Raw genomic sequence first — 13,432 nt, forward strand, 5'->3', positions numbered from 1 at the left:
AGCAAATGCAAAGGTCCATACAGCTATTGAGGCAGGAGAGCGACGTTCTTGACTTAAGAGTCCAAGAATGAATCTCGTGGATAAAGGAAAGTGAGTAAAGCAGTAGAGTTTTATTAAACAGAGATATAGAAAACGCTCTCAGAAGTGAGAGGGGTCCTGACAGGGTTGCCACTGGGGGCTTTTAGGGATGGTCTTTTATAGAAAGCAAACCTGGAAAGTTAAATCCTTTTAACATCTCTATTGATAGGCACCATTGGGTAAGGATGAGTGATAACACCTTCAATGGCTTACTTCCTTTTTTAGGGTCAGGTAATTCTTCGTTGGTCATATGTAGCTGTTATAACAAGACCCTACCTCTGACCCCTAGGGCAGGATGATCTGATTTGTTGACTTATCTCTGGTTTCTTCTTTACACCTCCACATTTTTGGGATTTTTGCCAGCAGGATCCTGGAGACCCCTACTTATCTCTTCCTACCTCCCCCCACCTATCCCTCAGTCATTATTAAGCAAAATAGTGGAATAGATTAATTTTAAAAACACCATAAATTTTTGGGATTGCCCGCTGGCTCAGACCGTAGAGCATGAGACTCTTGATCTTAGGGTCATTATTAGTTCAAGACCCTGTTGGGTCTTGAAAAAAAATGACACCATTTATTTTCATTTAGATATTGACTAACAGGAAAATGAAATTCTGAATAATTTTAAGGTCCTGAATTGTACTATTTTTAAAACTGTTGCCTTTTCCTCTTTTGGCGATTGAAGTATGCTTACATTTGGAAGAAAAGGAATAAATCACAATTTTTTCGTTTAGCTTTCACATATTTAGAAAAATGGTACCTTGATTTTTTTCTCTTTTGGGGGAAGAGAAAGGAATGTAATGAAAGGCTTTAGTTGGTTGAATTTGTTATTCAATAATACGCAACCGGGGTGCCTGGGTAGTGTGGTATTGGTTGAGAGTCCCACTCTTGGTTTTGGCTCAGTCCTGATCTTAAGGTAATGGGATTGAGTCGTCAGCCTGGAGTCCACTTGAGATCTCTCTCCCTCTTCCTCTGACCCTCTTCCTGCATGTGCTTTCTCTCTAAAATAAATAAATTAACTAAAACAAAACAACGTGGCTCAGTCTGTTAAGCATCTGCCTTTGGCTCAGGTCATGATCCCAGGGTCCTGGGATGGAGCCCTGTATCACACTCCCAGCTCAGTGGGGATCCTGCTTCTCCCTCTCCCTCTCTCCATGTTTGTGCCCCCTCTGTCTCTCTCTCATAAATAAATAAAATCTTTAAAAAAAAAAATGCAACCATACTAGTTTGGTTGTTCATCTCCCTTGGGCTATTTATTCTGAAATATGGTGTCTTTTTCCCCTTCACTATGACAGAATTCAAGGAAGTGAGGATAATGGGTTCCAAATTAAATGTCATTTGAATGCTATTCCAATTAATTGACTTTCAGTTCTTTTCCATTAGAAAAATTATCTATACAAGGGGTTAGATAATTTCAGTTCTTTTCCATTAGAAAAATTATCTATACAGGGGGTTAGATAATTTTTCTAATGGAAAAGAACTGAAAGTCAATTAATTGGAAAATATTTATATAAGATTTTATAATTAATTAACATTAAATATTTAATTAATATTAAATATTTTATAATTAATTATAAAATATTTATATAAGATATTTTCCCCCTTATACATTTTCAGCTTTTAAATTTCAGTTTTGGCAAGCCTAATTATAAAGTTCTAATATATGTTTTTAGAGGTTTTTAGGAACAGCAGGTGGTCTTTATAACTTGAGGTTCTGTTTCATTCCAAAATATTAGTGGGAACTTGCCTATTACTTATTTAAGCTAATTCTTTACTTTTAGTATGCATGTAGCAGTGGCCTTATCCACAGGCGCTTTAATCTAGCAGACGTATTTTATCTAGTATTAAATATCTAGACGTATTTAATCTAGTAGATGTCATCTAATAGATGTATATTTTAAAATGTGAAATCATATTTTAAAGGTACTTTTTCTCTGAAGCAAATTTTTTTTTTAGTAATTAAGATGATTACTCTTTATTTTTATTTTAAATTTATTATTATAATTTTTTTAAGTTAAGGAAGTGGTAAAACTGTCTGCTTAAGTCAGTGTTGATTGAAAAAAAGTCCTTAAGTCCGTGTATATGACTCTGGGACCACTTAACAATCTTCCATCTGTGTTGGTGCCTCAAGGCCTACTTTTAATTTACAAATGATAGTGATGACACTTCATGCTAAGTACGAGGCCTGTGTCCTACTTACATCTTCATTCTCCAACAACCAGTGAGGTAGGTAATAGTGAAATTTTAGAAGTGAAATTAAAAAAAAAAAAAAAAAGAATTCCAGAGTGAGAGCCCCTGCCCCTTACCAGCCCACCCTGCTCATGAACACTGGAGCTCAGATCTGAACCCAGGCCATTGACTCTTTTCCTTCCACAGTTTTTGTCCCGTGTGTCAGTTTTATTTTATTTTATTTAATTAACATATAAAGTATTATTTGTTTCAGGGGTGCAGGTCTGTGCTTCCATCAGTTTTACACAATTCACAGCACTCATCATAGCACATACCCTCCCCAATGTCCATAACCCAGCCACCCCACTCCTCCCACCCCTCTCCCCTCCAGCAACCCTCAGTTTGTTTCCTAAAATTAAATGTCTCTTATGGTTTGTCTCCCTCTTTGGTTTCATCTTGTTTCATTTTTCCCTCTCTTCCCCTATGATCCTCTGTCTTGTTTCTCAAATTCCTCATATCAGTGAGATCATATGATACTTATCTTTCTCTGATTGACTTATTCGCTTAGCATAATACCCTCTAGTTCCATCCACATCATTGCAGATGGCAAGATTTCATTTCTTTTGATGGCTGCATAGTATTCCATTGTGTGTATATACCACATCTTCTTTATTCATTCATCTGTTGATGAACATCTAGGTTCTTTCTGTAGTTTGGCTATTGTGGACATTGCTGCTATAAATGTTTGGGTGCATGTGCCCCTTCGGATCACTACTTTTGTTATCTTTGGGGTAAATACCCAATAGTGTGATTGCTGGGTTGTAGGGTAGCTCTATTTTCAGCTTTATGAGGAACCTCCATGCTGTTTTCCAGAATGGTTGCACCAGCTTGCATTCCCACCAACAGTGTAGGAGGGTTCCCCTTTCTCCACATCCTCGCCAGCATCTGTCATTTCCTGACTTGTTAATTTTAGCCATTCTGACTGTTGTGAGGAGGTGTCTCATTGTGATTTTAATTTTATTTCCCTGATCAGGCCATTGACTCTTAACCACTTCCCTCCCACAGCCTCTGGATAGCCCTTTGATTCTGCTGTAAGCTTCCTAGACTGGACCCTATCTTTCAGCTCCCTGCTTGATTTCCCTTACTGGACATATTCCTTCAGGTGCTTTCTCCCTCTTTTCAGTTGTGCTTTCCTTCATGCTCGTTTATGCATACATGTCTTCCTTGTACACTTGGGAAATTGCATGGATCTGAGGAAGTAAGTAGGAAAAACCAAGAGGTTGTAAATCCCAAGAAACCCCACTGCGTGTCAAATGTCTGGGATGGGTCTGAGCCTCAGTACTTTGTCCCACCAGGGGCCACAGTTTCTCTTCTTCGGCTTCACCCCATCTGTCAGGCAGGCGCTGTTTGGGAGAGGGGACACAAGGGCTGATTCTCTGAAGTAAAGGGTACATCTTATTCCCGGAAAGAAAGTTACCCTTGATTCCAAATTTTTCACAGATGGTGCACTTGGTTTTTCTAGTCGCTCTCCCTGAAGTAAGTAAGTGGAGTAAAAACCTGCCCTGTTGTTCCTGATAATGTTTTGTTGTAAAATAGTAGCGGGGATGAGTGTATGACAGCGCAACACCATCTAAAAACACAGCCTGGAGTTTTCCCCAGGCTGCCTGTGGAAAGAGAGCCTTCTCCTTCCTAGCGATTGTAGTTTGTGGGCTGGTCTTGTTTTGTTTCTCCCGGAGCCTGATGACCTATGCAGTGTACCAAGAGTGAGGCTTTTTTTGTTCCTATTTACCCTGAGAGGAGGCACTGGTGTGAATTAAACCGTTGAGAGTACCACAGTTAATGGGAAATTAAAGGTTTTTTCAACTCAGATTTACTGCTTGTGAATTCAAGTGACAGCCATTAAGTAATGATCATGAAGTTAGACATTCGCAGTGGAATAATTTGGCTCCTGGGTGAGTTTTCTTGATTTATTACCATTTACAGTGACAGTGCTCCAGGCAAAGGCGTCTCTCTGCCATAGTTGTCATCTTCTCTGACTTCAAATGGGTCCTCATTCTCAGCATCTAGAACTGTTTTCTCCCCCTGCAGTCTTGCAATGCAGTGGCTGACCATAAAGACTCTCCAGTAAGTATTTAATTATATTTCAGACTCCCATCACCACTTTGATCCAGTTAAAAAAAAAAAAAAAAAGGAGGAGTTTGCTCCCTGCTTATGATTTTGAACTAAGTGACTTCTTAACATTTAAAAAATCAATATGGCCTTTATTGATCAAGTTTAAGTGATAGAAGGAAAGAAACTTTGGCCATGCAGTTTCCTACTGTGCTAAATGTTTTATGTGCACGATCTAATTTAATCTTCATGATGGCTTTTAAGGTTCAATATTATTTTTCCTTTTTTAAAGATTAGGTAATTGATGCTTAATAAGAAAGCTTAAATAACTCGACTGAAGTCAACACAGCTAGAGCCTGGTACAGCTGGGGAGGGAACCTCAGCTGTATATCTCAAAAGCCCAGTGAAAAAGCTGCCCTTTCTTGGGTTGGCAATAAGCCTCCCAAACAATCAAAATGTTTTTCAGTAGACTCTTAATGCTTAGGGAAATTCATGGTCATTAAAGGATTAAAGAAATAGCTTTTTTCATCCTCCACACTCCAAGTGAAAACATTAAAGCAGAAAGTAGATGCCTGTTGTATTTCATTGTGATCAAGGTATATGCAATTCTTAGACGAAAAATTCTCCAAGTGCCTGTATATAAAGTTATTTAAAAGCAACACACTGCATTCCAGCTTTGTCTTCCTATTACTTATATCCAAGTTCAATCCAGAGAACTTTTACAAGCTCCTCTGATGTTGCAGGGCGATACAAAGTTCTGACTTCTGTGCTACCTCCCACCCCACTCCCAACTCCAGTGGCAGCTTGAAAATTACAGATCATTAACATTTAACAGCTTTTAGATCTGTTGACTGTTACCTTGGGCCTGAGGCTAAGTCTGCTTTGAAGGTGCCGACTTGTCTGGGTTGATTTGTACTCTGCTGCCTGTCCCGGTATCCTCCCCCAGTCCTGCTGAGGCTTCAGGTCATACACTCTCTGTGATGAGGTCAGCTCAAGCTCTTCCTCCTCCTTTGGCATTTTCTGGCCGTGTTGCCAAATTAACACCTTGCTCTGCACTTCCTTACTCTGTGTGTGTGTGTGTGTGTGTGTGTGTTTCTGTGTGTATCTTCTATCCCCAGCAATACTGTAAGCATCTGTGATAGAAGACTGTCTTGTACATCTTCTGTTTCTCCTGGAGACCACCCAGTAGATATTCTCAAGGGCACACAGCAGGTGTTCAGTAAATACGTGAACCCTGAAATTCAGAAGCTGGCCTGAGTTAACATAGCCTGTAACTGTCTTCTCTCAAGCTGGAGGGAAGGATAGGAACATTCAGAATGTAAATTGTATGTAGAATTGAACACATTTTGGATAAGTAATATGTTCACGTGGTTCAAACTGAAGGAACATAAAAAACCATTGGGGGGAAAAAGTCTCTCTTCCTGTCCCTCTTTCATTCTCTGCTTCTCTACAAATAAGTAGCCACTTTTTTAGTTCTGTGGGTCTTCTTCTGGGGGATTTTTCTGTTTTAAACAAGTACCTGGGTGGTTCAGTCGGTTAGCCATCTGCCTTCATGATCTCAAGGTCCTGGGATCAAGCCCCACATTGGGCACCCTGCTCAGTAGAGAGTCTGCTTCTCCCTCTCCTTCTGTCACTCTTCCCTGCTGGTGCTCTTTCTCTCTCTCTCTTGCAAATAAATAAATTTAAAAATCTTCAAAAAAGAAGTAATTTTAAGTGAATAACAATAAAAAGACTCATTTTTCATATTTTGATGCAGAACTTTGCCTACTAGGTGACAGTTCTGGACCTTGCTTTTTTCACTTCTCCAGTGCAGAGATTTTTTTTCCAGACCAACTTCTTGAGCCCTTCATCTCCAAAAATTGAAATGCCATCTTTATTCTACACTGAATGGTTACTGGGGTTATATATTCTTCTAAGATGAAATAAGAACACCACACTACAAATGGGGATTAATTGGTGGTTAATTTAGGACTTCCAGTCACGCAGCAGACATTTAGTAAGAACCTAATAGATTAGGCAGTCCTGATGGGCCTGGTCTTGGGGATACAAAGATGAGTTTGGAAAAATCTCTTAAGAAGGTAGCTGTACAATGGATATAATCTCCCCGCAGGGGAACAGGAGCAGCAGGGAGGCTGTGGCAGACAGGGAGGGGATGCCCACATCAGGAAATGGACCTGAATCTTAAGGTTCCGCTGCTGTTTGCCAGCGTGAGAGTAAGAACATTCTAGAAAGAGGAGCTAATTTGTGCACAGGCACAGATCCGTATGAGTCTGTGGCCTTTGGAGGGACTCAGTTGCCTCTCATGCCCAGTAGAGTAGGGGAAGGGACACGGTCGCAGACGAGGTCAGAAGCATAGTTAATGGTGGTTGTGCCTGGGGGACCTGGACACGTTGTGTTGCTATACCTCCCCCATTCCTCCATCCCTCTAAGCAGATGAAGGGGAAAGATGAAGAGAAGAGGTCCCAGATAAATGGAAGCCAACCCCTAGCTGTGTTCTGCAGGTCAGTTGCTGAGTTCTGACACCTGTTGCTTATTCTAGACGACTCCAAGTTCCCGAAGCCGCAGTCTCACTTTGCTCCCCCATGGAACGCCCAATCCTGCGTCTCCCTGTAGCCAGAGACACCTCGGCGCGGGGGCCCCCAGTGTTGTCACAATCACGCATCACAAGTCGCCTGCAGCTGCCCGAAGAGCCAAGAGTCAGTATCCCGGCCAGCTTCACGAAGTCAGAGAGGTAGGCTTTGCTCTCCTACTAGGTTGAGTGGTCCCTGGGCGCTGAGGGCTGCTATTGCTGGGCTGCCAACTTCCCTTCCCTCTTATCATCTTGATTATGAAGAGATGACCCCCAGCCTGCCTCCCAGCCACACAGCCATGACGGTCTTGCCTCCTGCTTATAGAGAAAATCTTTTTGTTTCTGTGTGAGGTGAGGTGAAGTGAGGCGTTCAGGAAACCTGTGAGAGCTTAGAAAGCAGGGAAAGCCAGCCCACAGACACAGGGGTACAAGATGAAGTCAAGTCAAAGTCTCCATGCTCATGGTGGAGCCTAGACAGTACATGGTCAAGGGTGGCTGGGAAATAACTGAGGTTCTGAAACTCAGGATGTGTGAGACCTTTTTTCGGCCTTGCCTCACTCACGAGGTGCCTCCCTTGGTCTCCCTATCACAGACCACTCTCAGCAGAGTGCTGGGTCGTGAAGGAGCACTGTCCTTCGAGTCGGAAGACTTATTTGGAAGAGAGTCTTGCAAAGCTTTGAACCTGAGTTTCTGCCTCTGTAGGATGGAAAGAACCCAGGCCTTCCCCTCCTCTCAAGGGAGATTTGAGGCTCATTGTGATTGTGCACTTGAAAGCCGTTCAGCTGTGAGTGCTTTATGAACCTATGGAGGACTATGCTTTGTTTTTATTTTTGACCCACTGGGGAGTCATCAGTTTGGGGAATCCCACTTTCTTAGTGTTCATGTCATGATTTGTCACTGCCCCCGGGAATGGACTATATGAAATAAATGACCATGGTCCTGGGTGCCTGACATGTGTGGGGACTTGGTCTTGGGTGCCTGACATGTGCGGCTGGCCTATGGGCAGACCAGCGGGATTCAGCGGGGCGCTGGCTCGTGGTGAGGTGCAGGGTGGGCCTCCTAGCATAGGGTCTGATTGCTCAGTACGTCACGCGTTTTCTTTTCTAAATGTCACAAGCTAAGTAGTGCTGGGTCTGCCCGCTGTCTTGGTCTGACTCTGGCCCAGGACAGAAAATCTGACCTCTTCTGAGCCAAATCCGTAGATGCCTATGAAAGACTTATTTTTCCCGATGGATTTACATGCCTGTACTCTGTCTTGCGTAATAAAGAGAAGATACAGAGTCAAATACTGCCGTTGACATAGTCACCCTGTTTTTTTGTTTTTTTTTTTTTAATGATGTTTCATTCTGAGCTTTACTTTGACACACTGGATGATATGAGGAAAGGTTGTGCACTTGTATTTTTCAGTTTTCATAGCATCTTAAGAAAAACTGTATTAGAGAAACCCTTCATACCCAAAGCAGAACAGAAGAGTGGCACCCTTCACTCAGCACCAGCAGTTCCAACTTTCTGTTGTTCTCGTTCATGTTTCCCCTCTACCACCTTTTTTTTTTCTTGTGCTGAAGTATTTCAAGGAAATCATAAATATTATATCATTTTTATCATTGCCAGTAAATGCTTTAATATTTATCCAACAAATAAGGACTTAAAAAAAAAAAAAACCACCAACAACTTGACCACAACACCACCATAGTCGCTTTTATGTAAACCTCACTGTGGGTATTTTTGCGAGTATGTTAGAGATGAGAACCTTAAAAAAAAAAAAAAGAAAAGAAAATAGAAAAGAGGCAGGTTGAAAGTTCATGGTATTGTGCTAATTCTTTTATGATGACTGTCTGATAGACTTACTCTTACAAGTGATGCTAGGAAGCCTGGAGTATGTGGGGGAAAAAGTGGGGGTGTTTGCATGGAATGAGCTGTGGCCTGAATAAATGTTGAGGAACTTGGCTTGATTTTTAGTAGCACATGATGCAGTTTAGTGCTCCAATCTTTTCTTTCTCCATTATTAGGAAGTTGTTTTTAAAAGAATAAAAGTATGTTCTTGAAGCATAGGCATGTAAAAATAATTATGTAGAGTATATAATGCAAGTACATATTGCACAAGAAGTCAAAAGAAGAAAATCAGAATTACCCATAGTCCTATCTCCTTTCAGATAACCATTATTTAAGCTTTCAATGAATTTACTTTTGGGTTATTTTTTCTGTATGTTTCATGTGTAGATAAGTAAAACTTACATAGTATGATTTACAGTTCATCAACAGTGACATGTATACTCCTTTTTTCTTTATCCTATTGTTTTCTCTCCATTTTCCACCCCTGAGGGGCAATTATTGAAATTTCCCGTGAAGTTTCGTTATATGAGAAATAGGTAAGATGCCTCCATAGTTATATAGTGATTTGATTTTTGTATTCCTGGGTAATCATTTATTTCTTCAGGCTGTTACTTTTGTCTGCTGATAATCTTTCTTGCTGAAATCTAATTTTAAGTGAGCTTGTTGAGACGTATATATCAACATTGGCAGTTGAGAGAGTTGTGGGGTGCTGAACACCTCTGAGGGAAGAGTTAAAAGTTCTGATTTTCCGATATCCTGTCCAACTTCCCTCCTGGTTAGAGAATGGTAGCTGTTTGATGACATCTCTGTCATTTTATGGTGTGGACAGATCCACCTTGGGAACAATCAGAGACAATTTCACTCATACCAGGAAGTTCTGCAGTTTTAAAAGTATATTAATTTCAGAGTATAAAGGCCTTGGCTTTGGATTCCACTGTATTTCTTTATAAAGTAAGTAGAGGAAAATGGAATAGCATTTTTAACCCAGCTGTATAGGGAAGATAAACAGGACCACTGAAGCAATGAAGAAAATTGTCATACAGGAGACAGATGTGCCTGAGTATTTGAAGAGGAAAAAGAAAAAAAAAAAGAAAAATAGCCTGGCCAGAGGCAATAGAATAAATATTAAATGAAATTCCATAGCATGGGTGAAGTTAATGGGACAGTTTGAAAGACTAAATGGTTATCATCCAAAATATAAAGAATTGAGATCTCAAAGGTCACTACCCAAAATCCTCACTAGAAGTGGTCAGGAGAGATGAATATAGGGAATTTGAAACACAGGCATATCCCTGTTAGCAATTTAAGAAATGAAAATTAGGGCTACTTTGCCTATTAAATTATCAGAACTAATTATGGCCCATTATTATAGGTTTTGGTGTTAGGAAATACTGGTAGTGTTGCATATTGTCCTTTTGCTACAGCCTGAAGATCTGTAATAATTAAACACAAAACAAAGCTGTTCATGGCCATTGACCCATAAATTCCCCACTGAGAACCATATTCTGAGGAACTAGTCAATGGAATTGGGGTGGAAGGAAGAAGTTAATTTGGGTGAAGTTATTCCTAATAATAAAGTAATAGGTCCAACACACAACGTCATGGAAATGACAAAACAAACAATAATTCACATCAGATACTGAATTACCGGGTAGAAACTTAAGATAAAAGTCATGTGTAAGAGGGGCGCCTGGCTGGCTCAGTTGGTAGAGCATATAACTCTTGATCTCATGAATCATGAGTTCAAGCCCCACGTTGGGTGTGGAGCCTACTCAAAACAAAAAAACAAAAAAAACAAAAAAAGAAAAAAGAGAAAGAAGCAGTTTTGTGTAAGCATTATGACTACATGGACTTGTGTAGGAAATAAGAAAATCAGGATACAGAATAATAGGTGCACATTGGACCCTATGTCGCTCTTAATAAAGTCCAGAAATTGTTTAGAACTGGTGGTTCTGGAATTTTGGATTTTACTTGCAAACTAAAATGTACAAGTAGAATTTTGGGAGGAATATGATGCTGCAACTATTAAATTTTGACCAGCAAGGGCGTTTTTAAAGCATAGTGACAGTCTGTGGCTACTACCATCTCGGAAAAGCACGTTGAACGCTCCTTCCCCTGCCATCTCCAAGGTGTGTAGTCTCTAAATGGCCATTCAATGCACTGAATAAATTTAGTTTTATGAAAACCATACTGAATTTCACCCATTACTAATATTTTATCTTGAACTGGAAGAGTATTACTCATCATGGATTGATTCTAACCTATGAATCTGTGTTTTTTAAACCATTGATCACCACTGGCTTTTTTTTTTTTTTTTTCATCCAATCACCCTCTTACTCCTTGCTGTCCATTGAATAAAGGTTGTACTCTTGAGCACGGCAAACAAGGCCTTCCCTAGTCTGTCCATCTCTGTGTCCTGCTCTCAGCATGCTTGCTCATCCCCACCATGTACTTACGGTCTCCCTCTGTTGGGAGGTGTGTTGGCCTAGGAGAGCTTTCTGCCGTGAATGAAATACTCTGTACCTTGCGTTCTTGTCTAGGGCAACCACCACTTACATGCGGCTAATGAGCTCTTGAAATGTGCTAGTCTGAACTGAGATGCACTGTGAATGTAAAAAGGCACACTAGATTTCCAAGTAGTGCCAGAAAGGGTAAAAAGTTTCATTAATACTGTTTTAATACTCCTTGCTTGTAAAAATGGAAATATTTTCTAGGTTCAGTGAAATTGAAGATATTAAAATACATTTCACCTTGTCCTTTTTTTTTTTTAACTCTTTTAAATGGGCCTACCGGAAAATTTAAAATTATGTGCCTCCCGTTTGTGGCTTGCGTTGTATTTCTTAGATAGTTCTGCCTCTGTTGTGGGCTTGCTCACTCTGCTCTCCTCTATCTATCTGACAGATGCTGAGTGCCTACTACGTGCCAGACTGGATTTTTTGTTTCTTTGAGAAAGAGAGCATGTGTGCATGAGCACAAGCTGTGAGTGGGGAGGGATGGAGGGACAAGCAGACTCCCCGCTGACTGTGGATCCCAACAGTGGGGCTTGATCCCAGGACCTGGAGATCACAACCTGAGCCAAAGTCAGACACTTAACCGTCTGAGCCACTAGGCGTCCAGACTGGATTTTTATGCTAAAAGCCATCTCCTATTCATCTTTGCCTCTTCTAGCTCTGGCACAACTGCTGGGCATGTTGGTTGGACAAACCGACTTGAGGACCATTTTCTAGCAGGTAGAATGGTTTAGAAACAGATGTGGAGGTCTTCTTGGATTGCTTGGTACCCATGCACAGTGGATAGTGACCACAGGGTTTCTTCTGACAGTGAGAGCACTGAGTGGGGGTGCATGGGTGGGTATTCCTGTCTGGGTGGCTAAGGGGAAAGTGACGATGGTGTGAGCCTCTGAATGTGCCACTGGAATTGTTTTATAAATAGGTTCTACATATTTTTAAAAATCAATTTGAGCCCTCAGCTGCCTAAGTATATGATGACTGAAATTATGGCACTTCCTTACATTAACTTTAGTGACATGATAATGGGTTTTCACATGGCTTATGTTTATTTAAATGGGCACAAGTTCCACTGGTACAAGTACAATGTGATTTTTATAAAATTCTTGTTTGCTCAGTGCTTGTTTTCTTTTTTAAAGATTTTGTTTATTTGACAGACAGAGATCACAAGCAGGCAGAGAGGCAGGCAGAGAGCAAGGAGGAAGCAGGCTGCCCACTGAGCAGAGTGCCCAATGCGGGTTTACGATCCCAGGACCCTGGAATCATGACCCGAGCTGAAGGCAAAGGCTTTAACCCACTGAGCCATCCAGGTGCCCCTGCTAGGTGCTTTCTGAAAAAATACAACCCTAGTACATGTTCTTACTACGGCATGTGTTATATACATAGACATAGGCATATACCCATGAATTGAGCAGAAGAGTATAAAGTAGGGAAGTCAAGATGTTTCTTCTTTTCCTAAGTCATTACTGTTTCCTGAAAGTGAGCACTAAAGAAATGATTGGTGTGTCTGCAAACATGAGAACCTGTATATGTTTTTATGTACATGTATGGATTTGTGTGTATGTGTGGGATGATGTGTGGTGTGTATGGGTTTTATTTTAACTATTTTCTTCCTTGGATTAGAGTTGAAAATTCTCTAAAGAACGTACCTACTAATGAACTTCTCTTAATCCAAATATGGTCAGAGGCTTGGACATACCAAATATTTGAGAAACAGAATAAACTTGGTAGAGCTCAGGTTCTTGTGCCTTTGACGAAACAATGTTTTCATTTGTGACATTTGAGAGATAAAAAAAAAACAAAACCAAACCCCAAAACCAGTTAATTCCACTAGGAGACCATGTCTGGATTCTGTAGCTTGATGATGGAAAAGGTCATTCATGCTGTTGAATTGTAATGGGGGTGTGTGAGGCATAAATTAAGTTCTAATTAAGCTTTCAGTGGTAATTTATTGACATGTAGGAATTATCTTTCCCTTACACTACTGTTAGCTTGCTTCTAGGCACATACCCTTTTGAAGAGAGAGCTGTGTGTATTGCATTGGTTTACGCTGGGTAGGTAAACTGTATCAAGGCTGTGTCATTTAATATAGTTTTAAATAAACCTCCTGGAGTATAATATATTGCAGATGTGTTTATGCAGTTCCTGCTGTGTGAATATATGTTTC

At 40.6% G+C, this 13,432-nt stretch overlaps 1 protein-coding gene across 4 annotated transcripts in view; it reads left to right on the plus strand.

Moving 5' to 3' along the window:
• OSBPL10 (oxysterol binding protein like 10) overlaps positions 1 to 13,432 on the plus strand; it is a 349,809-nt gene that overhangs the window by 150,498 nt on the left and 185,879 nt on the right. For 2 of the 4 annotated variants that reach the window (XM_059390786.1, XM_059390788.1), the window contains exon 4: positions 6,896 to 7,087. The exons of the other annotated variants lie outside the window; for them this stretch is intronic. In XM_059390786.1, coding sequence (XP_059246769.1) covers positions 6,896 to 7,087 — 192 coding nt within the window. The remainder of the gene's footprint in view (positions 1 to 6,895; positions 7,088 to 13,432) is intronic. 4 annotated transcript variants of the gene reach the window in all.

The sequence above is a fragment of the Mustela nigripes genome, chromosome 2, assembly GCF_022355385.1.
Source record: "Mustela nigripes isolate SB6536 chromosome 2, MUSNIG.SB6536, whole genome shotgun sequence".
NCBI lineage: Eukaryota > Metazoa > Chordata > Mammalia > Carnivora > Mustelidae > Mustela > Mustela nigripes.